This window comes from Rhinoderma darwinii, chromosome 10 (assembly GCF_050947455.1).
Source record: "Rhinoderma darwinii isolate aRhiDar2 chromosome 10, aRhiDar2.hap1, whole genome shotgun sequence".
Classification (NCBI taxonomy): Eukaryota; Metazoa; Chordata; class Amphibia; order Anura; family Rhinodermatidae; genus Rhinoderma; species Rhinoderma darwinii.
Genome location: NC_134696.1, coordinates 61880080 through 61907604, shown reverse-complemented (window position 1 = coordinate 61907604; position 27525 = coordinate 61880080). Strand labels below are relative to the sequence as shown.

The 27525-nt window shown below is 45.2% G+C and overlaps 1 protein-coding gene across 4 annotated transcripts in view; it reads left to right on the top strand.

Moving 5' to 3' along the window:
* Nucleotides 1-26882, top strand: part of LOC142662093 (sulfotransferase 2B1-like) — an 86920-nt gene extending 60038 nt beyond the window's left edge. For all 4 annotated transcript variants that reach the window (XM_075839988.1, XM_075839990.1, XM_075839987.1 and 1 more), the window contains exons 4-7: nucleotides 2319-2445; nucleotides 3287-3381; nucleotides 25855-26035; nucleotides 26703-26882. In XM_075839988.1, coding sequence (XP_075696103.1) covers nucleotides 2319-2445; nucleotides 3287-3381; nucleotides 25855-26035; nucleotides 26703-26821 — 522 coding nt within the window. In that variant the 3' untranslated portion in view covers nucleotides 26822-26882. The remainder of the gene's footprint in view (nucleotides 1-2318; nucleotides 2446-3286; nucleotides 3382-25854; nucleotides 26036-26702) is intronic.
* The last annotated feature ends 643 nt before the right edge of the window (nucleotides 26883-27525 follow it).

Sequence of the window (27525 nt, the reverse complement as noted above, 5' to 3'; positions counted from 1 at the left end):
CAGTTATATTGGGGGGTCTATAGATAACACCAAAAGTAATTTTTTCAGTGTTTACCTCCCTTTCTAGTTCCACCCACAAGGTTTCAACCTCCTCACAATCTTCACCCTCTAATGTCTCTTTCACACTCGCCTTCATATCACTTCTCACATACAGACATACACCACCGCCTTTCCTATTTGTCCTGTCTTTCCGAAAAAGTGTAAAAACCCTGTAGATTTACAGCCCAGTCATGAGAAGAGTCTAGCCATGTTTCAGCAACACCAACTATATCTATACTTTCTTCCAGTATCAAGACCTCCAGCTCCCCCATTTTGCTTGCTAGACTTCTGGCATTTGTGAACATACACTTTAACTTGCCTGTCAGCTTTTCACTTTCAGTATCAGAAATGTGATTATTTGACATTATTTGGGCATTTTTATTTTCATTGCTTTTTTGTAACTAAAGGATCTCCCTATCCTGTTGTCTAGTCCTCTCCCCACAGTCTGTTTATCCCCCCACCAATATAGTCTGACCCCTCTCTAACCGGACTACCCCTTTATTTTCTACATTGACCTCCCTCCTCAGCCCTAGTTTAAATACTCCGCCAGCCCAGCTAGAATTCTCTCCCCAGCACAGCGAACCCCCTTCCATTTAGTTGCAAATCATCTGCAGAATACAGTTTGTACCCCAATGAAAAGTCAGCCCAGTGCTCTAGGAATCCAAAGCCTTCTCCTCTACACCAAGACTTAAGCCATGCATTTAACTCACTGAGCTCCCGCTGTCTTTCCTGTGATGCGCATGGCACAGGCAGTATTCCTGAGAATACAGCCTTGGAGGTCCTTCCCTTAAGCTTGTAGCCTAATTCTTTAAAATTATTCTTAAGGCTCCTCCACCTACCATTTGTTCTGTCGTTGGTACCCACATGGACCACGACAGCAGGATCATCACCAGCCCCTGCCAGTAATTTATCCACCCATTCTACCACATGCCGAACCCTGGCACCAGGTAGACAGCCAACCATTCGGTTGAAGCGGTCTTGGCGACAAATTATTCTATCCGTCTTCCTGATTATAGAATCCCCTATAACTACCAATTGTCTTGCCTTACCTTCATTTCCATCCCGCCGACTACTAGCTGGGCTATTCTCCCGTCTGTTAGGGAGATCAGTATCCACTAGGGCTGCCATTTCTGAGACCGACACCCTCGCATCGTCACCCAACATGGCAATTTTGCTTGTAATATCAGAAACAGGATTGGCTTTCCTTTTCTTTGACCCCTTTCTACTGCCCTTAACTACATTAACCCAGCTACTTGCCTTATCCTGCTGACCCATGTCTTCACCCTCCAGTTCTACCCCACTAACTGCTTGCTCAGTCAGCATCATGCTCCGCTCAAGATTGTCTATCGTCCTCAGTGTTGCATTTTGCTCCTCCAGATCTCTAATGCGAGCTTCCAGGCGAACAACATGCTCACATCTGCCACAGAGGTATTAACCCTGGAACTCCGGCTTCAGTCGTGCATACATATGGCAGACTGTGCACTGAAGAATACCTCCAATCTTGCTATCCATTATCCGAGTTACAAAAAAAACAGTGAACAATTGTTAAAGTAAAAGAAAAGAAGAGTACTTACAGGGGCTTTAACTCTGGTTTTGTAACTCCACTTGGTATACAAACCACTTGTTTAGCAAGCCAAAACAGAGCAGGCTCTACAGAGGCCTGAGGGATAATTTATACTACCTGGGAGCAGGTAACCCCTCCCCCTAGTCAGCTGCACAGCAGGACAGAAGCTAAGATGGAAAAAAGGGTTTTAAATTCTGTCAGTTTTGCAAACAATTTTTTTAATTTGGTTTTAAGCAACTTTTAAATAGTTTTTAATAAAAAAAAAATAATTACCTTCTTTGAGATAAAGCTTCTATGTATCCTGCACTATCTGTACTGACAGCTGAAAGCTGGTCCTGCGTGTCTCTTAAACACGGGATCCCGCTAATAATTATTATATCTGAGTTCATCAACATATATGTGATTGTTATTAACTGGATCCTGCGTTTCAGAGATACGCAGGACCAGCTTTCAGACGAGCCGTAAGTCCAGCTGACCTAATGAAATTGGCTTTCATGGCAAGATACAGCTTTTATATAATCAGGACGCACAGAAGCTGAATCTCAAAAAGTAAAACATTTCTTTAATTAAAAAAATGAATTTAAAAGTTGCTTAAAATCACCTCAAATATTGTTTTATTTTAAAAAGAATATAAAGTTCAAAGGGCTTTAAGATTTTGCCCAAGTGGGATATTGTTTGTATCTTTAAAACACTTCTGTTTTCGTTTTATTATTAGGTTATTTACACAGCTCGAAGCCCAAAAGATGTCTTGGTGTCTCTTTATCATTATGCCCACATGTCATATGTCATCAAAAAACCTAACAGCTTTGATGAATTCATAGAAGACTTCTTGCAGGGCAGAGGTATGTGTCATGAAATGTGAAGGATTGCCCTTCTCTGCTCTTATAAATAACATATTTTAATAATGAGTTGTCATTTTGTATATAATATTTATATTGCAGTTATGATGTTACTTACTGTATATTAATAGTTTGAACTAAACTGAAAACTTGTTTCCACACAATCATTTTTCAGACCGCTGATGAACAATGGATGGTTTGAAAAGGATCTGAGGTTGTAATGGATATCAGGAGCGCCATTGTAGGCTGTCAACAGCTCTACCTAAACATATGCGTAAATGACGCTGTTAGCAGCAAAAATAAGTTATCGTTTTATCATTTACCATTGCTCTCCTTCATTCACACTGGCATTATGACTATAACTAGCCAATATAAAAAAATGTTTGCACTTTGTTCATCTGCATTTACGAGTATTCTGTTGAAAAGAATAAATCTTAGCCTGGGCTGAGCAAAAGATATATAGCAATAATAGAATAGCTTGTAAAAAAAAGTAGCCACACCGCGTGGTTAATATTTATTCCGTTTACCACTGTAAGATAATGCAATACGGCATGTTGAGGAGAATTATTGCAAGGGTTTTACAGTTTTTTTTTTTTTTCCTGCCTGTCTTACTGTTCGTTAGGTACATTTATTTCACTGTCTTTCTTAGGATTGGTTCTATCGTCCATTACAATTACTACTTAACTTGACACATACATTTGTACACATATGTTATATACTCTAGTTATGCTGCAGCAATCTCGATTTAGAAAAAGGTCAACTTGAAATTAATATTTGATTATTTCCTTTTTGACTAATTCATTTCAATGATCTAATGTATTTCAATTATATCGTTCCCCTTCAGTGCCATTTGGCTCCTGGTTTGATCACATAAAGGGCTGGATGGAGATGAAAGACAACAAAAACTTCTTGTTTGTTACATATGAAGAGCTAAGTCAGGTAAGTTAAGATATTTATTGTTAACAAAAAAAATCTACTTTAAAATAAACCCTATCTGTTTCTGTTTGAGATTTACAATAAACTTTTAATTTGTGTTCTGGATGTGATTTTGCAGAGATCTTACCATCATACTGCACTACATTTGTCTTAAACGGGCAATCCCATATTAATGGGGTTTTCCCATCAGAGACATTTATGACATATCCAAAGGATATGTCATAAATGTCAGATAGATGCGGGTCCTACCTCTGAAACCCGCACCTATCCCTAGAACGGGGCTGTTAGGAAAACACCTGCTCCCTTAAAGAGGCTCCGTCACCAGATTCTCAAATTCCTATCTCCTATTGCATGTGATCGGCGCTGCAATGTAGATAACAGTAACGTTTGTTTTTTTTAAAAACGTTCATTTTTGGCCAAGTTATGAGCTATTTTATATACAGTGAAGGAAATAAATATTTGATCCCTTGCTGATTTTGTAAGTTTGCCCACTGTCAAAGAAATGAACAGTCTAGAATTTTTAGGCTAGGTTAATTTTACCAGTGAGAGATAGATTATATAAAAAAAAAAAAAGAAAATCACATTGTCAAAATTATATATATTTATTTGCATTGTGCACAGAGAAATAAGTATTTGATCCCCTACCAACCATTAAGAGTTCCGCCTCTTCCAGACCAGTTACACGCTCCAAATCAACTTGGTGCCTGCATTAAAGACAGCTGTTTTAAATGGTCACCTGTATAAAAGACTCCTGTCCACAGACTCAATTAATCAGTCTGACTCTAACCTCTACAACATGGGCAAGACCAAAGAGCTTTCTAAGGATGTCAGGGACAAGATCATAGACCTGCACAAGGCTGGAATGGGCTACAAAACCATAAGTAAGACGCTGGGTGACAAGGAGACAACTGTTGGTGCAATAGTAAGAAAATGGAAGACATATAAAATGACTGAAATCGACATGGATCTGGGGCTCCATGCAAAATCTCACCTCGTGGGGTATCCTTGATCCTGAGGAAGGTGAGAGCTCAGCCGAAAACTACACGGGGGAACTTGTTAATGATCTCAAGGTAGCTGGGACCACAGTCACCAAGAAAACCATTGGTAACACATTACGCCGTAATGGATTAAAATCCTGCAGTGCCCGCAAGGTCCCCCTGCTCAAGAAGGCACATGTACAGGCCCGTCTGAAGTTTGCAAATGAACATCTGGATGATTCTGAGAGTGATTGGGAGAAGGTGCTGTGGTCAGATGAGACAAAAATTGAGCTCTTTGGCATTAACTCAACTCGCCGTGTTTGGAGGAAGAGAAATGCTGCCTATGACCCAAAGAACACCGTCCCCACTGTCAAGCATGGAGGTGGAAACATTATGTTTTGGGGGTGTTTCTCTGCTAAGGGCACAGGACTACTTTACCGCATCAATGGGAGAATGGATGGAGCCATGTACCGTCAAATCCTGAGTGACAACCTCCTTCCCTCCACCAGGACATTAAAAATGGCTCGTGGCTGGGTCTTCCAGCACGACAATGACCCGAAACATACAGCCAAGGCAACAAAGGAGTGGCTCAAAAAGAAGCACATTAAGGTCATGGAGTGGCCTAGCCAGTCTCCAGACCTTAATCCCATCGAAAACTTATGGAGGGAGCTGAAAATCCGAGTTGCCAAACGACAGCCTCGAAATCTTAATGATTTACAGATGATCTGCAAAGAGGAGTGGGCCAAAATTCCATCTAACATGTGTGCAAACCTCATCATCAACTATGAAAAACATCTGACTGCTGTGCTTGCCAACAAGGGTTTTGCCACCAAGTATTAAGTCTTGTTTGCCAAAGGGATCAAATACTTATTTCTCTGTGCACAATGCAAATAAATATATATAATTTTGACAATGTGATTTTCTTTTTTTTTTTTTTTTTATATAATCTATCTTTCACTGGTAAAATTAACCTAGCCTAAAAATTCTAGACTGTTCATGTCTTTAACAGTGGGCAAACTTACAAAATCAGCAAGGGATCAAATACTTATTTCCTTCACTGTATATGCAAATGAGGTTTGAAATGGAAAACTGGGCGGTTTTTTTTCGTTATGTCCAACTGGGCGTGTATTGTGTTTTTAACTGGGCGTGTTTACGTGTATGACGCTGACCAATCAGTGACCAGTCAGCATCATACACTCATCTCCATTGATGTGGCAGCGATGTGCAGCCACATAAACAGAGATTAACGTTAATCAAGTGTCCTGATAATGAATACACATGATCATCCAGCCTGGACGTCATGTGTATTCAGAATCCTGACACTTCTGACTCTTTTGTTAGAGATTTCTAGCAAGGGAAACGAGATTACGGAGGAAACGAGATTTTGTTTCCCTTGCTGCAAATCTCACAGAAAAGATTCAGAAGTGTCAGGATTCTGACGAACACCTCAGAGTAGCCTTAGACGCTGTCAATCAGAGTGGTTGCGGATTTGTGGTTGCGGTTTACATGGACGCTGCCTCCCAGCAGACTCCAGTAGCCTTGAGGTAATCGCTAACATTACATATTCACAAGCCTAAAATATATTAAATTTTTTCCACAATGGAACCTATGCAAGCCCTGGTGGACCAGATGCAAGAGTTGACTATACAGGTTCAACAGCATGAAACTGCGCATGCCTGAGCAGTCGATCCAGCGGCATTTCCTGTGGAGTTGAAAGTGAACTTACCTGATCGTTTCTCTGGTGATCGTAAGTCTTTTATTAATTTTCGGGACAGCTGTAAATTATATTTTCGTCTGAGACTTATGTCCTCTGGAGCTGAGCAACAACGAGTGGGTATCATCATATCACTCCTACAGGATGATCCTCTAACCTGGGCCTTTTTATTGGGACCTGATGCCCCTGAACTTTTGTCTGCGGAAACCTTTTTTTCTGCTCTGGTATTAAGTTATGAAGAACCAAATGTCACTGCAGTATCGGAGGGCGAGATGTTATCTCTCCAGCAGGGACTACGTCCAGTTGAGTATTATTGTTCGAAGTTCAGACAATGGTCTATTTTTTCTCAGTGGCATGATGCTCCGTTGTTAATTCCACTGTGGCCTTTCAGAAAACGTAAAAGATCTCTTATTCAATTATCCTCCACCTCTTACTCTAGAGGATACTATGACCATTGTAGTACGTCTAGACCGACGACTACAAGAGCGCACAAATTAAAAGATTGTTATGACTGCTCCTCTTCTCTGTGCTGAGAGTCCTTCTTCTGATGCTCAAGAACCCATTTTGTTGGGCTCCACTATGTCCTCTCAGGATCGGAGACTTTTTCGGAAGCGCAACGGGCTGTTTTTATTGTGGGGACGCTGGTCATACTCTCAAGAACTGTTCCAAATACCCTGAACGTCCAGCTCCAGAAAACTTCAGAGCCTAGATGGTCCCCGGGAATTCCATCTGGGCAGTCAGGTTTTCCCCACATTTTCAAAAAAAGTCCTTTTGCCTGTGGATTTGTGTTTTGATAATGTCTGTGTTTCTGGACTAGCTTTTGTAGATGCTGGTTCTGCAGCAAATTTCTTAGATCTCCAGGTTGCTAAAAAATTGGCTATCCGTCTTGTTCAATTGAGTACCCCAGTCAAACTTGCCGCTATTGATAATACTCCTCTCGCTCAGGGGTCAGTCAAGTTCTCTACTCCGCCTGTTACATTGAAAGTGGGTACTTTACATACTGAACAAATGTATTTTTGTATTTTAGAAAATTTGCCATCTGAAATAATTTGGGGTATCCCATGATTACAGGCACATAATCCAGTTATTGACTGGGTGAAAGCAGATGTGGTTAAGTGGAATACTAAATGTTACGATTCTTTCATGTCTTTGTCTACTACTAATATCATTTGCATCGCACCATCATTGCCTGAGTACATTCAAGATTATGAGGATGTTTTTTCTGAAGTTGCTTGTGAATCTCTCCCTCCTCATAGGCCGTATGACTGTTTTGTTGAACTTCTCCGTAATGCTAAACTACCCAAGGTACGGATGTATAATCTTTCTGCTCCGGAAAGACAGGCCATGAAAGACTATGTTAAAGACAGTCTCCATAAGGGTCATATTCGTCCATCTACTTCTCCGGTGGGAGCCAGGTTTTTCTTTGTTAAAAAAAATAAATGGCGGTTTAAGATCCGTTATTGACTATGGTGAATTGAATAAGATTACTGTGAAGAATCAATATCCTCTTCCACGCATTCCCGGACCTGTTTAATCAGATCTCAGGAGCCAAGTGGTTCTCTAAACTAGATTTACACACGGCCTACAATTTTGTTCGTATCCGCAAAGGGGATGAGTGGAAGACAGCACTTAATACTCCAGATGGACGAGTAGTTGGTCATGCCTTTTGGTTTAGGTAATGCTCCAGCAGTTTTTCAAAATCTGGTCACTGATATTTTCAGAAATTTTATTGGACGCTTTCTGCTTGTGTATCTGGCTGATATTCTTGTATTTTCTTCCGATTTGTCCTCTCATATCCAACATTTAAGGTCAGTCCTTCAAGTACTGAGGGAGAATTGTCTGTATACAAAATTAGAAAAATTTCTGTTTGGAGTTCAGGAAATTAATTTCTTTGGTTATGTGCTGTCTCCTCATGATTTTCGTATAGACTCCACTAAGGTTCAAGCAATTCCAGTCTGGGTTCAACTCACTTCATTAAAAGCGCTGCAGAGGTCCTTAGGTTTTGCTAATTATTACCGGAAATGTATTAATAATTTTCCTTCCTTGCTAAACCTCTGATGGATCTTACTAAAGTGGGTTCTGATCTTGTTAATTGGAAACCTAGTGCGATCTCCGCCTTTAAAACGTTAAAACAGTGTTTTATGAAAGCTCATGTTTTGGTTCAACCTGACCTTTCTAGTTATTTTATTGTTGAGGTTGATGCCTCAGAAATAGGTGTGGGGGCTGTGTTGTCTCAAGGATCTTCTATATTAACTAATTTGCGTCCCTGTGCTTTTTTTTCTCGCAAATTTTCTTCCACTAAAAGAACTATGATATAGGTAATCGTGAGCTTCTTGCTATTAAGTGGGCATTTGAAGAGTGGCGCCACTTCGTGGAGGGAGCCAGACATCAAACTACTGTACTGACTGACCATAAAAGCCTGAACCCTAGACAGGCTAGGTGGGCTTTGTACTTTACCAGATTTGACTTCATTTTAACCTACAGACACGGGTCCAAAAATTTCAGGGCCAACGCATTATATCAAAGTTTTTGCTCCTCACAGATTCCAGACTTTAATCCTGAACCTATTTTGTCTAAAGGGATAGTGGTTTCTGCAATATCATTTGATCTTACTACTGAAATTAAAGAATGGTGTGGTGTAACACGGAAGGCGTATTATAAGATACAACACGACTTCAACTCACAATGGCACAGGAACAAGGTAGCACGGGATACAGGATACAGGTAGCAGGTAAGAGAACATTGGGAACTGGAAAACACGAAGGGACCATTTGCAATGACTAACACGGGTAAACACAACAACGCTCAGGCAATGAAGGAAGGGGCAGGGCCCTTCTTATAGTCCAGGGTTATTATGGGCTAATTTGATATACAATTCAGGTGCGCGCGCTGGCTTTTTAAGGCCTCGCAAGAGCGTGCATGTGCACCTTACAGAACACCTCAGAGTGAAGCGGAATTGAGCGCTGGCATCTCCTGAGGAGGAAATGCGGGCCAGCGCTCATTGATCCATGGCTGCGGCCGTCGGGGGGTGAGTAATCCCGACGGTCCGCGGCCATCTGTGTCACAGTATCCCCCCTCTTACGCCCCCTCCTCTTGGGGCCTGAGCGGGAGAGAACCTTCTTTAGGAGGGTAAGAGCATTGAGGTTCTGCTCTGGCTCCCAGGACCTCTCTTCTGGACTAAACCCCCTCCAATCCACCAAATAAAAAGTTCTTACTCTTACTTTCTTGGTGTCCAGGATCTTCTTAACCTTGAATGTATCCGATGAACCGCTGGGGGCAACTGCAGGACTAGGAATCTTGGTGTAGCGATTCAGGACCACAGGCTTCAGGAGGGAGATGGGGATCTTGAGGCTAGGAGGCAGCCGAAGCTTGTAGGAGACAGGGTTGATCTGTTGCAAGACCTTGAAGGGTCTGAGGAACCTGGGAGTAAACTTGTATGATGGCACCCTCTGCCGGATATTTCTAGAGGACAGCCAGACCTTGGTACTTGGAAGAAACTGGGGAGGTTCTCTTCTCCATTTGTCTGCCTTTCATTTCATGCGGTCGGCCACCAGCAGAATGAAGGATCGGGTTTGCTGCAAGATCTGCAGGAAGTCCCTGAAAGCAGAATCAGCTGCGGGCACCTCGGACGTAACGGACACCGGGAGAGGAATTTGTGGGTGTTGGCCTTAGACGATGAAGAACGGTGTGGTTCTTGTGGACTCGCTTGTATGGTTATTATACAAGAACTTGGCCCAAGGAAGAAGCTGCACCCAGTCGTCATGCTGTCTGGAGATGAAGTGTCGTAGATAGTTCTCCATGATCTGATTGATCCTCTCGACTTGACCATTGGACTGGGGATTGTAATCTGAGGAAAAGTCCAACTTTACTTCAAGGAGTTTACAGAGGGCTCTCCAGAATTTTGAGGTGAACAGAAGCCCTCGATCAGACACGATATGCCGAGGTAAGCCGTTCAGGCGGTAGATGTGTTGGATGAAGAGGTTGGCCATTCGAGAAGAAGAAAGTAGGCCGGTCAGCGGAACAAAATGAGCCATCTTCGAAAAACCGGTCCACCAACACCCAGACCGTACTACATCCAGCAAAGGGAGACAGTTCCATAACAATAGTCCATTGCTCTATGCTGCCACAGAGCATTGTGCACAGGCAAGAGCTGGAGCAGGCCAGCAAGTTTGGAGTGAGCAACCAACCCTGTTAACCGTGCACACCGTGCTGGACAAAACAAAGTCCATGATGTCTTTGGGCAGCATGGGCCACCAGAAATGATGGGCAATCAGATCTCGGGTCTTACATGCACCCGCGTGACCTGCCAGTTTGGAGCTGTCTCCACAGCGGAGGATTCTCCCTCTGTCTGCCAGGCGCACAAAAGTCCTCCCTGGAGGGATGTCTCTAACTTGCAGAGGGTTGACAGAGATAATGCAGAATGGATCAATGATATTTTGTGGAGAATCCATGGTGTCCTCTGTCTCGAACGACCTGGACAAGGCATCGGCCCTCACATTCTTGTCGGCCGGGCGTTAGTGGAGCTCAAACTGGAACCCGGCAAAGAACAGCGACCACTTGGCTTGATGTAGGTTCAGTCATCCGGCCATCTGGAGATAGATGAGGTCCTAGTGGTCAGTAAATATCAGGATGGGATGAGCTGCACCCTTTAGTAGATATTTACACTCCCAAAGGGCCAATTTTATGGCCAGTAACTCCCGATCCCCAATCGAGTAGTTGCGCTCTGCGGCAAAGAAAAGTTTAGAGTAATAGCCACATACCACTGCCTTGCCTTTGGGACCTCTCTGGAACAGAAGTGCGCCAGCACCAACCGAAGAGGCGTCCACCTCTAACGAAAACTGTCGAGATACATCAGGTTGATGGAGGGTAGAGGCTGACGTGAAGGCTCTCTTCAGGCTATTAAATGCGGATTCAGCTTCTGGAGTCCACACCTTGGCGTTTATGCCTTTCTTGGTGAGGGTAGAGATGGGAGCTGTCAGTGAGGAGACGCTTGGGATGAACTGCTGGTAGAAATTGGCAAATCCCAAGAAACGCTGTATGGTCTATTGAGGATGTGGCCATTAAGCCTTGAGGATGTGGCCATTCCAGGACGTCTTTTACTTTCTCTGGATCCATTTCGAGACCTTGGTCCGAGGGTAGAGAATTCCTCTCAAACATGCACTTCTCCAGCTTGGCATACAGGCGATTCTCCCTCAATCGCAGCAGAACTTGACGGACATGTCTCTGATGAGTCGTTGGGACTGGGGAAAAAATTAAGATGTCATCGAGATAGACCACAACACAAACACAGAGGAGAACCCTGGAAGATGTCATTGACGAATTCTTGGAAGACCACGGGAGCGTTACACAGGCCGAAGGGCATCACTAGATATTCATAGTGCCCGTCTCGGGTGTTAAATACCGTCTTCCATTCGTCACCCCGGCGAATCAGGATTAGGTTGTAAGCCCCACGCAGGTCTAGTTTAGAAAAAATCTTGGCTCCTCATATGCGGTCAAAAAATTCTGAAATCAATGACAACAGATATCTATTTTTGACCGTGATGTGGTTGAGACCCGGGTAGTCAATGCAGAGTCGCAGAGATCCGTCCTTCTTTTTGACGAAGAAGAACCCGGCCCCGGCCGGGGAGGAGGATTTTCGCATGAAACACCTCTCCAAATTCTCCTTAATATAGGCCGACATAGACTGAGTCTCTGGCAAGGAGAGAGGATTTACCCTACCACAGGGAAGGGATGCATCAGGAACCAGCTCAATAGGGCCGTCATATGCCCGGTGTAGAGGCAGCTTCTCCGCCTCCTTCTTTCTGAAGACATTAGAGAACAGAGAATAATGAGAAGGCAATCCTGCCAATGACTGAGGCCAAGGAGGTTGGACCCAATGGATCTGCCCCAGGCAGCAGTTGAGGCACTTGGGATCCCACTGAAGAATCTCTCCGGAATTCCAGTCCAGAACTGGGGCATGTAGTCGGAGCCAGGGCATGCCCAGCAGCACAGGGTTGATGGCCTTGGGTAGAACAAGAAACGAGATGAGCTCAAAATAAAGGGCTCCCACTTGGAGCCTTAGCGGTTTGGTTACGGCTACAATCGGGTTTGGCAGAGGTAGTCCATTCACCGAAGTGACGATCAATGGCCTCTCCGGGGAGGTTGGGGGTAACTGGAGGAGATACACTAGGTCTTTGTGGATAAAACTGGCTGCGGACCCAGAGTCCAGTTAGGCAAAGACCCGGTGGGTCTTCTCGTCGGATATTATAGTCACAGGGATGGACAGCTTAGAAAATAGTTCTCTATCCAGTGCTGCATGGCATAGGGTTGTCTCCCCAACAATCCAAGGCATTGGAGTTTTTTGGCTTCTGAGGACACAGACGCACGATATGGCCTCCGAGGCCGCAATACAGACAAATTCCCGAAGTGCGTCTGCGATCTTTCTTCTGAACGGATAACTTAAGCCGGTCCACCTGCATAGGCTCCTCAGGTGGACCACCTGGTAAGGGCAACAGGGACTGCTGGAAAGTGGAGGCCAGCCTGGGGAGTCTTCTCTCCCGACGAATCTCTTGGGATAGTTCCCAGAACCTCATATTAACCCAGGTGGCAAGGAAAATGAGGTCGTCCAGGGTACATGGCAGATCACGAGCGGCCAGTTCGTACTTGATCTCGGATGACAGTCCCTGCCAGAATGTAGCCACCAAGGCCTCGTTGTTCCAGGACAGCTCACCTGCCAGGGTACGGAACTGAATGGCGTACTCACCCACGGAAGTGTCTCCCTGGCAAAGGATCAGCAGGGAGGCAGCTGCCGACGAGACTCGTCCAGGCTCCTCAGACACAGTGCGAAATGTCCGTAGGAACCCCTTGAAGTCATGCGTCTCTGGTCCTTGTCTTTCCCAGATATGGTTCGTCCATGCTAGGTCCTTGCCCGTGAGCAGAGAAATAATGAAGGCGATCCTGGCGCCATCAGACGGGAATGCTCTGGCATGTAGAGAGAAGTTGATCTGACTCTGATTGAGAAATCCCCTGCAGGTACTCACGTTTCTGTTGTAACGAGGAGGTAGTGGTAGCGATAATCGGGGATCAGCACTGGTGCTGAAAGCAGGTGTAGCAGGATTGTCAGCCGAGGTAACTGGAACAGGAGCTGAGGAGGCTGCAGCTTGCGCTTCCAGCCGCTGTGCAATGGAGTTCACTGCCAGAAGGAGTTGGTCCTGTCATGAACGAAGGTCTCGCAGATCTTCTTGCATGGCTTGATATGTCGACATGGTCTTAGGTTGACCAGCGGGGTCCATGGCCTGAGCGTATTTTCACAATGGGTGCGTGGACCCATTGGGCTGTACCGCCGTAGCGGGATAGCAGCTGGCCAACAGGATACCAAGTCAAAATCTATAGTTCAAATAAGGGTACCTGTGGTAACTTCAGACAGTAGCGATGGTAGGCTCGGATGGGACCTTGGCAGCAGGCAGACACCAGGCGTGGGTAACACGGAAGGCGTACTATACGACACAACACAACTCCAACTGACAATGGCACAGGAATAACGTAGCACGGGATACAGGATACAGGTAGCAGGTACGGCAACACTGGGAACTGGGAACACTAAGGGACCATTTGCAAAGACTAACACGGGTAAACACAACAACGCTCAGGCAATAAAGGAGGGGCCCTACTTATAGTCCAAGGTTATGGGCTAATTTTATATACAATTCAGCTGTGCGCACGCTCGTTCCTGGCCTTTCTATACAATTCAGGTGTGCGCGCTGGCCGAGCACGAGCGTGCGCGCGCACCCTACGGGACATAGCAGAGTGAAGCGAAAGTGAGCGCTGGCATCTCCTGAGGAGGAGATGCGGGCCAGTGCTCACTGATCCATGGCGGCGGCCGTTGGGGGGTGAGTAATACCGATGGTCCGTGGCCATGGATGTCACACTGCCAATGCCAGCTCCATAGAAACCTTGGTCTCATCTGTCCATGGATTTCATTATTGATTTAACCTCCGAAGGGAAGACTGTCATTTTATTTTATATTGTTTTTCATATTCATGACAAATGAGGGCACAGCTCAAACATGAGGGTGAACATCACATCCTATAGAAAGCACAAAATACTACAACAGTCTCAGGAAGGATAAGAGAAAGGAGCATTGCTTAAGAAGGAAAACAGTAACAGTTCAACTTCCTATACGTCCTAAAATGCAATGGCAATAGTGGGTAAGCACAATCACAGGAAGCCAATGACCACTTAAAAAAGACATAAGAAGGGAAGGAGAAGATAGAATGGGAAACAAACAAGGGCAAAGAAGAGACACGGGGGTTTTTATGGTGAACCTGGACTTCGGTTCCGGATTGTCATGGGTAAATAAGAAGCAGCTATGTACCTTGCAGAGACATGATTGGAGCAAGCAAAACCCCACACAGCTGTATGTAGTCCCCGCCCCGAGGAAGTCCCATGTGTCTCAAGTCACTACATCACGGTAGGTGGAGGAAGAAAGGAACATAAGCCATGGAGACCAAGTATCCTTGTATCTGGTAAAAGCAGCTGCAGAATGAGCCAGAAGGTGCTCCATTCGCTGTAGTAAGGCAACTTCCTGGAACCACTCATCCAACAGTGGAGAGACTGCCGTTCGCCACCTGCGAGGAATAACTGATTTGGCAGCTTGGAGGAGGTGTCTAAGCTAGGGACCGAGACCCCAGTAACTTCTAATCTCATTTGGAGAACCACCACCCAGAAACGCCGCAAGGAGGGACAACTCCACCAAATATGAGACATGTTTACCCCTGTCGCCCCACAGCGCCAGCACATGTAAGGTACAGATGGGCACCATTTATGCAGGGCAGTGGGGAGCCGATACCACCTAGAGATCATTTTATAGCTAGTTTCCTGAGCTCATATGGCTATCGAGGCTTTCTGGGAAAGGGGAAAACATCGTCTCCATTGTGCGTCAGAGAATGTCGCGTTCAATTCTGTCTCCCAAGCCTTGCAGAGGGATGGGAGATGAGGGGATCGCTGGGAGAGGAGTATTCTATAGAGTATGGAAATGGCGTGCGTAGGGGACAGGGCGGAAACACATAAGTGCTAGAAGTCAGTAAGTGGCCGGTGAAGGTGGACCTGGTGCTTAGTAACACTATAGAATTGTTTTAACTGGGAGTATTGAGATATGTGACGTGGTGAAGGTGCATCAGCTGAGCAGATAGTGGCTAATGGGAGTAGAGAGTAATCGGATAGGACCTGAGTGAAGTACATCGGATTGGCGGGAGACCTACCCAGGAAGGAAAGACGCGCCTCCCCAGCAGGAAAGGCAGGGTTGTCAGTAATAGGGGTCAGTGGACCCAGTGGGTCAACCAGTGAGCCCCCCACCCCAGAGGACCGCATTGCAAGAGGGTATGGAGAACAACAAAGGAGGCGGGAGTCTATAGGGTACGAGAACAGAGTTGTTGGGCTAAACTAACCCAAAGTTTAGAGTCATGATTATGAAATAAGTCAAGGACACGAGCATGAGTCGACGCCAGATAATAAAGACGACAGTCCGGTAGACCAACAACCCCAACGTCCCTGGAACGAGTAAGAATTGTCCTACCCTTACGGGGACGACCCATTGGGTATATGAGGGATCCAAAACATTGATACGTAGCTAATAAGAGGATGGGATGGATATAGGGATTGTCTGCAGGAGGTACAGCAACCTGGGGAGGAGTGACATTTTAATAATGTTAATACGGCCAAACCAGGAGAATTCCCTTTTATGCCAAGAGGCGAGATCTGTGCAAAATTTATCTAGTAAAGGGGTGAAGTTATTGGCAAACAGTTGTGAGAGATCAGAGTTTATACATGCACCCAAATATGTTATACCCTTAGCAGGCCAGGAGAAGGGGAAATTACTTTTGAGGAGTGATAGTGTCGAGGATGGAAGAGATACATTCAAAGCCTCAGACTTGGAGAAGTTAATCTTAAAATTGGACCATGTTCCAAAATGAGACAGCTCAGACATCAACGAGGGAAGAGATATATGCAGGTTCATGAGATAAACCAATAGGTCATCAGCAAATGCAGAGCACTTATATTCTATCCTGCCTATGAGAATACCCTTAATATCCGTGTTGTTCCAAATGGAGGCCATGAGATGCTACATAACGAGGACATACAACAATGGGGATAAAGGGCAGCCAATGAATAGCAAACGGCGCAGAGAGGGAGCCGTTTATTTTTAATTGGGCAGATGGGGAATGATAAAGGGCCATGACTTTACTCATAAAGGAAGGTCCGAGTCCTATATGTTGAAGAGTTTGGTGAAGGGCGGGCCAGAATATCTTGTCAAACGCCTTTACGGCATCTAGAGACAGAATCATGAGGAGGATGTGGTGAGTCTGGGCATGATGGATAATATCCAAGGTTTAAAGAGGCTCTCTCACCAGATTTTGCAACCCCTATCTGCTATTGCAGCAGATAGGCGCTGCAATGTAGATTACAGTAACGTTTTTATTTTTAAAAAACGAGCATTTTTGGCCAAGATATGACCATTTTTGTATTTATGCAAATGAGGCTTGCAAAAGTACAACTGGGCATGTTGAAAAGTAAAAGTACAACTGGGCGTGTATTATGTGCGTACATCGGGGCGTTTTTACTTCTTTTACTAGCTGGGCGTTCTGCTGACGAGAAGTATCATCCACTTCTCTTCAGAACGCACAGCTTCTGGCAGATCACGCTGTGACGTCACTTCCCCAGGTCCTACATCGTGTCAGACGAGCGAGGACACATCGGCACCAGAGGCTACAGATGATTCTGCAGCAGCATCGGCGTTTGCAGGTAAGTCGATGTAGCCTCTGGTGCCGATGTGTCCTCGCTCGTCTGACAAGATGCAGGACCTGGGGAAGTGACGTCACAGCGTGATCTGCCAGAAGCTGGGCGTTCTGAAGAGAAGTGGATGATACTTCTCGTCAGAACGCCCAGCTAGTAAAAGAAGTAAAAACGCCCCGATGTACGCACATAATACACGCCCAGTTGTACTTTTGCAAGCCTCCTTTGCATAAATACAAAAATGGTCATAACTTGGCCAAAAATGCTCGTTTTTTAAAAATAAAAACGTTACTGTAATCTACATTGCAGCGCCTATCTGCTGCAATAGCAGATAGGGGTTGCAAAATCTGGTGACAGAGCCTCTTTAAGGGTATTATCGCGCGCCTCCCGACCAGGCACTAATCCCACCTGATCTGGATGGGAGATGTTTATTCAATCTGTTCGCTAGCAATTTGGCATACATTTTTAGGTCGACGTTGAGCAAGGAGATGGGGCGATAACTGGAGCAGAGCTGAGGATCTTTGCCCGATTTAGGGATGACCGTAACATGGGCTAAGGTGGAGCCAGTGGAGAACAAGACTTCAGGGGAGATAGAATTAAAGGTTTGGAGCAGAAGTGGCGCCAAACAGTCAATCTATGTTTTATAAAATTTGGCAGTGTACCCATCCAGTCCAGGACTCTTTCCCCCGGGAGGTCCTTGATAACTGCAAGGATCTCCGGCGAGGTAAAATCAGCTTCCATCTCCTCAGCCATCTCACTAGACAAAGGCGTGAAAAGTGTGACGGGAGAGAGGCCTGCCCGGGAAGGAAGAGGCAGTAGAGGGCCTAAGGTTATAGAGGTCAGAATAAAATTGGTGAAAGCAGTCCGCAATCTCGGGGGTCGTATGGACCACGTAGCCAGAGGAAGATTTAATATTTGGTATGTGGGATTGGGCAAACTGAGCCTTTAATACTCTGGCTAACATGTGTCTGCTTTTATTACAAGATTGTCATTTTATTCCGTTACCTCAACTCCCTGATTCCGAAACTTTGTCTAAACTATTTGTTGATCAAGTGGTTCGCCTGCATGGTATTCTAGAAAATATTGTCTCTGATAGGCTATGTTCACACGGAGTATTTTGGGGGAGGAATATCTGCCTCAAAATTCAGTTTGGAACTTTGAGGCAGATATTCCTCTCCCTGCACGCCGATTTTCGCGGCAATTATCGCGCCGTTTTTCGCCCGCGGCCATTGAGCGCCGCGGGCATAAAACAGCGAGAAATACACTTCCTCCTGCCTCCCATTGAAGTCAATGGGAGGTCAGAGGCGGAAGCGCCCGAAGATAGGGCATGTCGCTTCTTTTTCCCGCGAGGCAGTTTTACTGCTCGCGGGAAAAAGACGCCGACGCCTCCCATTGGAATCAATGGGAGGCGTTCTCGGGCCGTTTCTGACGAGTTTTGCGACGCGGTTTCCGCGTCAAAAAACTCGGCAAAATACCCCGTGTGAACATAGCCATAGAGGTGTATAATTTGTAGCTAACTTCTGGAGAGCCTTCTGTAAGAAGCTTGGGGTACAGTTGTCGTTCTTTTCTGCATTCTACCCTGAGACTAATTGTCAAACCGAGCATTTAATCAAACCTTGGAACAATATCTTAGGTGTTATATAACCAGGTTGAATGGGTCTCATGTCTTCCTTTAGCGGAGTTTGCTATAAATAATCGCCACGATGTTGCTGTTGATGCCTCGCCGGGTTTTCTGTAAATATGGTTTTCATCCTCATTTTGGTTCATTTTATGCCTCTACTAGTGATAACCCTGAGGTTGAAGTTGAATCAAATAAACTGTGCACAGTGTGGGCTGAGGTTCAATTGAACCTGAAGGACTCCCAAGTTATTCAGGAAAAAAATGCTAACAAAAAACGTACTGTGGGTCCTGTATTTTGTGTGGGTCAAAAGGTGTGGCTTTCTTCGAAAAATATGCAACTAAAGGTACCCTCTCGTAAGTTTGTCCCTAGGTTTATTGGTTCTTATGAAATTGTTGACATTATTAACCCTGTGTCATTTCATCTTGCTCTTCCTTCATCCTTCAGGATTCATAATGTATTTTACAAATCTCACCTGAAATGTTTTTTTCCACCATCCAATCCACTAAAGAAACCTCCTCCTCCAGTTCTAGTAGAGGAAGATATGGAGTTTGAGGTTCAGAGGATTGTGGATTCTAGAAGGGTCAGGGGTATTCTACAGTACTTAGTGCTCCTTGAAGGGGTATGGGCCAGAAGATCGTACTTGGGTTTTCTGCCCATTCAGTACACGCCAGTCGTTTGGTAAACATTTTTAATTCGAAGTTTCCTTTAAAGCCTAGGCCAAGACTTAAGGGCCCAGAGGTCCCTCAAAGCAGGGGGGTACTGTTGGGAAAACACCTGCTCCCTTAAGGTCACTATGATGACTTCTCTAGCTTCTGGGTGGTTCTTCCTTTGCCTTGAGCCTATCTCTTTTCTTTGTCTGTCTGCCAATCAGCTGTGGGGTTGTATTTATGCCTTTTTCCACCTGTCCTTTGCTTGTGAATTTCCTCCTTTGGTTTCTGATCAAGCTTCAGCCATTACACGTACTTCTGATTCTAGACCTCGTGTACACTGACCTCGGCTTGTCTCCCGTTTACTCGCTGCTTACCGATTTTGATTATCCGCTCCTGGCCGGTTTTGACATTTTGCTTTTCCTGAAATCCGCTTGCCTTCTGTTTTGAGCTTTCAAATACTCTCTGGCTGTCTGGTTTCCAGCTCAAGTTTGCCTGCATTGCACCTCTCAACCCTGACTGCACTCTGCTGAGACAACCTGAGTTCTGAGCAGCAAAGTCCATCCCACTTTGCGGTTGGCTCTGGCGAACACCTCAGAATAGCCTTAGACGCTGTCGATCAGAGTGGTTGCGGATTTGAGGTTGCGGTTTACGTGCACTCTCTCTCCTGGTAGACTCCAGCAGCCTTGAGGTAAACGCTAACATTACAGGGGCCCACTAAACCCTGTTTTACTGCTATTTGTTGTAGCTGAAAAGTTTGATTTCAGACCATGAATTACAGAAACCGTGTAGCTTGCTGAGCTACGCTGTTTCCGTAAGTTATATAGAACTGAATGATAGTTACGGAAACAACATAACTTGCATGCTATGCTGTTTCCGTAACTGCCATTCACTACTATGGGAGTTACGGAAACAGAGTAGCTCAGCGAGCTACACTGTTTCCTTAAATCATGCTCGGAAATCACACTTTTTAGCTACAACACATAGCAATAGAACGAGATTTAGGGGGCCACGTTCTAGGGATAGGTGCTGGTCCCATAGGTGGGACACGAATCTGTATGACATTTATGACATATCCTTTGGATATCCTCAGAAAAAGCATGTTGAACAGCAGAACACGTCTCCCAAATTTCGATCAATATTTTCTTTAATTGGTCAAACATCCAGTAAAAAATGGCACCGTTTCGACCCGTGACAAGTCCTCCTCCTTCTCAAGCTTAAGAAAGACCCTCCACTTGTCACGGGTCGAAACTTTGCCATTTTTTACTGGATGTTTGACCAATAAAAGAATATATTGATTGAAATTTTGGAGACGTGTGCTGTTGTTCAACCATGCTTTATCTGAGGATTACATTACGTCAGACCGGGTTTGTCTGATTTTACAGCGTGACACCGCCCCTGATATCGGGATTTGTGCTGCTTCAAATACTTTATTTTTTGGATTATATCCTGTGGATATGTCATAAATGTCTCCGATGGGAAAACCCCTTTAATATAGTTCCTGAAGTCACTAGAACAAAATTTGTATTTACCCTTCTCTTTTTAAAAATGCAGCATTATTTAGATATCTTTTAGTGTTCACCCTATGGTCCTTCATTTGTATATTGCTTGTTTCCAATGGATACGGCCATCGCTGCTATCTTGCAAGAAGGGCTATGCTTGCGCAAATCTCAATTACATGCGCAGTAGCCCTGAACGTGGCACTCATGCTGTATTTGGCACTCAGAAGGCCGTGCCTTAGTACCGCTATCAAACCATAAGAAGCCAGAGAGTGAGGTGCGGAGCCACAGAGATCAGACATAAAAGCATAATATACATTACATAAGAAGGGTACATATGGTTTTTGATTGTACATATATTCACTTTAGAGGGAAAAAAAAAGAATGGACAAAATGGGAGTAACTCTTAAAAGATTTGTACAAATAGATCTCATGAATTGAGTCCCATTTAAGACACAAATAGCCGGTGCTAAAATACTTTCATCAAAATGAGGATCACAAACGTTAATAATCTTTAAAGTACAGTTAAGTTTACCGCTCAGATGGCACTGGTAAACAGTCCAATATCATTCAGTATGGACACTCTCTCCCAGAAAAATGCAGTGGACAATCCACAATCCAATGAGGGTGTGGATGGTAATTCTTATCCTTGTAGTTCCACCGAGCTCCCTATGGTCTCTCTCCACATTCAAAGAACTCCTGGTAGGAAAAGGATCTTATGTCTAGAAGTAACAAGAAATAAAAGCATCAAGGTAAGTAAAAATCTTTAACATTTCTAGGCGGCACGCCAAACACTCTCGCCCAGCCCTGGGTTTCGCCCTTCCGACTTCCTCTGATGCCCCAGACCGTACTGTATCCAGCAGATGGGGGCAGGTCCGTGACAAAGTCCATTGCTATATGCTACCAGGGGATATTGGACACAGGCAATGACTGGAGCAGACCAGCAGGCTTGGAATGAGCAACCTTATTAGCCGTGCACACCGTGTAGGACATGACAAAGTCCACGATGTCTTTGGGTGGCGTGGGCCACCAGAACTGATGGGCAATCAGATCTCAGATCAGGTTTTATGGACACCTGCGTGCCCCGCCAGTTTGGAGCTGTGTCCCCAGCAAAGGATTCTCCTCCTGTCTGCCAGGCGTACAAAAGTCCTCCCCCGTAGGGATGTCTATAACTTGCAGGGGATTAAGAGGGATGATGTAGGATGGATCAATGATATTTTGCGGAGACCACAGTGTCCTCTGTCTCGAACGACCAGGACAAGGCATCGGCCCTCACATTTTTGTCGGCAGGGCGGTAGTGGAGCACAAACTGGAACTGAGCAAAGAACAGCGAACAACTGGCTTGACGGGGGTTGAGCCTTTGGGCCGACTGGAGATAGGTGAGGTTCTTGTGGTCAGTATGTATCAGGATGGAGTGAGCTGCACCCTCTAGTAGATGTCTCCACTCCTCCAGAGCCAATTTGATGGCCAATAACTCCCAATCGGCAATAGAGTAATTGCGCTCTGTGGAAGAAATAAGTCTAGAATAATAGCCACATACCACTGCCTTCCCTTTGGAGCCTCTCTGGAACAGAAGTGCGCTTGCACCAACAGAGGAGGCGTCCACCTCCAACGAAAACTGTAGGGATACATCGGGATGATGGAGGATTGAGGCAAACATGAAGGCACTCTTAAGGCTATTAAATGCAGTGTCTACCTCTGGAGTCCAAACCTTGGCATTCATACCTTACTTGGTGAGGGTAGAGATGGGAGCCGTCAGTGAAGTGTGGGATAAACTGCCAGTAGAAGTTGGCGAATCCCAAAAAGAGCTGTATGGATCTCAAGCTTTGAGGACATGGCTATTCCAGGATGGCCTTTACCTTCTCAGGGTCCATCTTGAGGCCTTGATCCGATATGATATAGCCCAGGAAGGAGAGAGAATTTTTTCAAACACGCACTTCTCCAGCTTCTCCGGCATACAGGCGATTTGCCCTTAGTCGCAGCAGAACTTGACGGATATGTCTCCGATGAGCCGTCAGATCTGGAGAAAAAATTAAAATGTCATCGAGATAGACCACAACACAGACATAGAGGAGGTCTCGGAAGATGTCATTGACGAATTCCTGGAAGACCGCGGGAGCGTTATACAGACCGAAGGGCATTATTAGGTATTCGTAGTCCCCATCTCGAGTGTTAAACGCCGTCTTCCACTCATCACCTTGACGGATTCGAATCAAGCTGTAAGCCCCATGCAAGTCCAGGTTAGAAAAGAGCTTGGCTCCTGTTATGCGGTCAAATAGTTCGGAGATTAGAGGTAACGGAAATTTGTTTTTCACCGTGACTTGATTGAGACCACGGTAGTCAATGCAAGGCCGAAGAGATCTGTCTTTTTTCTTGACAAAGAAGAACCTGGCCCCAACCGGGGAGGACGACTTCTATATGAAATCCCTCTCCAGATTCTCCTTGATGTAGATTGACATGGACTGAGTCTCTGGAAAGGAAAGAGGGTATACCCGGCCACAGGGAGGGGACATATCTGGAACCAGTTCAATGGGGCAGTCATAAGCCTGGTGTGGCGGGAGCGTCTCAGCCTACTTCTTGCTGAAGACATCCACAAATTGAGAGTACTGAGGAGGCAATCCTGACAATGACTGAGGGAAAGGAGACTGGACCGGATGGATCTGCGACAGACAGCGATTGCGACACTTGAGACCCCATTGGAGAATTCCAGTAAAGAACTGGGGCATGTAGCCGAAGCCAAGGCAGACCCAGCAGCACAATGTTGACGGCTTTGGGCAGAACGAGAAATGAGATTAGCTCCGAATGAAGGGCTCCAACTTGGAGTTTCAGCGGTTTGGTCTCCGCTACGTTTTGGTTGGGCAGAGGCAGTCCATTCACCGAGACAACAGCCAAAGATGTCCCCAGGGGGACTGTGGGCAACTGAAGAAGGTCCACTAGGTCTTTCTAGATGAAGTTTACTGTGGACACTGAGTCCAGATATGCAGAGACCCGGTGCGTCTTTTCACCAGACACTATGGTCACGGGAATGACAGTCTCGAGGAGAACTTTCTCCCTAGCACTGTTCCACCTAGGGTTGTCTCTCCAACAAATCCTAGGCACGGGTGTCTCGCTTGCCTCTGCAGACACCAACGCACAATATGGCCTCCGAGGCCGCAATACAAAGTCCTGAAGTGTGTCTGCGGTGTCTCTCCTGTATAGACAGTTTAAACAGGTCCACTTGCATAGACTCCTTTGGTGGGAATCTTGTCCCCCGGTGAGCCTCTTGGGATCGCTCCCAGATCCTCATGTCAATCCGGGTAGCTAAAAGTATGAGGTCATCCAGGGTAGGTGGCAGATCAAGAGCGGCGAGCTCGTCTTTAATCTTAGGAGACAGTCCCTGCCAGAATGTAGCCCCCAAGGCCTCATTGTTCCAGGACAGCTCTGCCGCCAGGGTGCAGAACTGAAAGGCGTACTCGCCAACGGAGGTGTCCCCCTGGCGAAGGGTCAGCAGAGATTCAGCTGCTGAGTAGACTCATCCAGGTTCCTCAAACACCATGCAAAAAATCTGTAGGAAAACCTGGAGGTCTCTGGTCCCTGACGTTCCCAGATGGGACTCGCCCATGCTAGGACCTTGCCAGTAAGGAGAGGGAGAGACACGATGAAAGCGATCCTTGCACCATCAGTAGAAAAAGCTCTGGCATGTAGTCTGAAGTGGATCTGGCACTGGTTCTGAAATCCCCTGCAGGTCCTCGCGTCTCCATCATAGTGATGAGGTAGTGGCAGAGAAAATCGGGGGTCAGCATTGCCAGAAGGTGTAGTCGGGGGGTCAGTACTGCCAGGAGGTGTAGTAGGAGGAGCAGCAGAGCCAATAGGAACAGGTGTCAGAGGAACTGCAGCTTGCGTATCCAGCCGACATGCAATAATGTTCACCGCCTGGAGGAGTTGGTCCTGTCGTAATTGGCAGACTAGTATATCCGCCTGCATGGCTTGTGATGTCGTCACGGTCTTGGGTTGACCAGCGAGGTCCATGGCCTGAACGTACTGTCACGTTCTGTGGACCTACTGGGACATACCGCCGTAGTGGGATAGCAGCTGGCCAAACAGTGTACCAAGTAAAGTCTTTAGTTCGAGCAGGGATACCTGTGGTAGTAAAGACAGGTGCTCCAATTGATATGTCCAAATGCACAACTCAACGGTTCTTTGTACTGATGGGCTATAACAATGGATGACCAGGAAACAGAAAGGCAAGACTCCAGTGGACAAAAGAGTGCAAAAATTGGATCACTGAGCAGTGAAAAAAACATCGCCTGGTCAGATCAATCCAGATTTCTGTTGCACCATGCTTATGGGATAGTCTGAATTTGGCACAAACAGCATGAATCGATGAACCCTTCCTGTCAGGTGTCATCAGTTCAGGCTGGTGGTGGAGTAATGGTGTGGCGAATGTTTTGTTGGCACATCCTGGTTCTTCTGATACCTGTGGATAGATGTTTGGACAATAGGGCTTACCTAAGCATTGTGGCCAGCCCAGTTTATCCCTTCATGGCAGCTGTTTACTCTATGGCAGAAGGACACTTTAGTGGCAACTGTGAGAAGCTATCTTGTCCGCATGGGACATTAATCCTGCAGAACAATTTCAACACCTAGTGGAGTCTATGCCATGACAAATTGCTGCAGTTCTGAAGGCCAAAGGAGGTCCAACACGCTACTAGATGGGTGTGTCTAATAAAATAGCCATTCAGTGTATAGAAACTGTTCTGCACACATAGCTAATAAATTAGGAAGCATTGGGGCTTTTACATTCTTTAGGTTGTCTGCTTTTTGGAAATATATAGGATGTAGTGGTACACTCACTTTCAATTGTGTAATCCCTGTTTTCTTTTATAAAGTATTTGCTTTCAAAATTGGCACTTAAAAACATATTTTTCTTTTCAGTTTTGGTGATTTTCTGAAGATACGTGCATGTAGACCTAGGCATAAGTGGCATGTATGAACTCTGTGGCTGTGCTTGATTTAGACTTTTAGACACAAAACAGGAAATTTGATTCAATCTCCCCGTGTTACCAGGGAGATATGTTGCTGACAAGATACAAAATGTATGGGAAAAAACGATTGTATTAACGATCCTTCGTCCCCATACATTCCAATCATTGTTCCGTTTTAAATAAAAACGAGCGCCGATCCATGTGCTGTACCGTCAATCGGCGATTGTTTATCTGCTAAATATCTGCCCATATTAAAGCTGTTTAAGTCTTATTTTTTTTTCCAGGACCTCAGAGGAACTATAAAAAAGATTTGTACATTCCTTGAAAAAGAGCTAGAAGAACAAGCTATTGACTCAGTTGTGGAGAATTCCAGATTCAACACCATGAAAAACAACAACATGTCCAACAACAGCCTGGTTCCAGACTATATTATGGATACAAAAAACAATAATTTTATGAGGAAAGGTAAGGAGCAAATAAGTATTACAATGCCATTAGCAGTAATCGATGGCTTCTAGAACCTGCAAAGAAATATTAATCTACTGTAAAACTCTGAGTTAGAGGGGTATTCCACTTTTCAAATCTTCTGATATGTTGTTTAGACTTGTGATTATTATGTTGGTGTGGGCCTGTGAGCTGTGCTTCTGCGGTCTAGTGTATTATAAAACTGATATTTCTATGATTTATATGGGACTTTGGAATAGATCTATAATGAGTCAGTAATAATAGAGAGCTATTAAGGTATGTTCACATGCACTGTTTTCAGACGTAATTCGGGCGTTTTACGCCTCGAATTACGCCTGAAAAAACAGCTCCATTACGCCTACAAACATCTGCCCATTTCTTTCAATGGGTCGCTGTCAAAAGACGATGTGTACGCCCGCGAAAAAGAAGTGCATGTCACTTCTTGGGATGTTTTTGGAGCCGTTTTTCATTGACTCCATTGAAAAACAGCTCCAATAACGTCCGTAAAATACACTGCGAAAAACGCGAGTTGCTAAAAAAACTTCTGAAAATCAGGAGCTGTTTTCGCCTGAAAACAGCTCCGTATTTTCAGACGTATTTTGCTAAGCCGTGTGAACATACCCTTACTGTTTGAGATGTCTGACCTATTTACCATATTTCTTTTTAGGGATCATTGGTGACTGGAAAAACCATTTTACACAGAAACAAAATGAATATATGGATATAATTTACCAGGAGAAAATGAAAGATCTTAATGTTAAATTCAGTTGGGATGAATGTGTATAATGCTTACAGGTGGCAATTGAAGAAACAACCTTAAGAAATAAATAAAAATGTTATAAAGGAACTTGGCATCCAGTCTGAATGTAGATTTTACTAGTTACCTGTACAGAAAAGCACAAAGCTAGAGGTGTTAACCACAGTGCCTCTTACAGTGGCGGATTAAGTAGACCATAGGCTCTGGGCTGTTCCCCAAACCTGGGCCCCCCTTACCCACCGCCACTCTGCCGTGTCTATAGTGAACAGCACCTTTCTGTGCGAGCATTGACAAATGGGTGTTACGATACCCCTTGTCAAAGGGCTGTGTCCCTACATACTGACAGTCTCCAACCATCGTTGGCACATTCACACTGTGTAGGGACACATCCTCTTGACAACGGGAATGGTAACACACATTTGTCTATTAGTCCTGGGTACACAAAGACTATGTGATATACAAGGATTTCCTACAACAGACATGTCAGGAGAGGGGACAGATCCTCTATAGATCCAGTGACTCACAAGTGATGTCTTCTCTGATGGGAATCGTTCTCTTTTCTTCTCCATCTGACACAGACCATTATGGCGAGTTCTCCTGATGAGACATCTTTGCTCCTCGCTTCTGCAGCCATTTCCAGCCTCTATAGAAACACAAAAATTCAGACACCATGGCCCAGGCCCATACATTAAAGAGTTTGTATGGGCACAGATCGGCTTTTCATACTGATGAC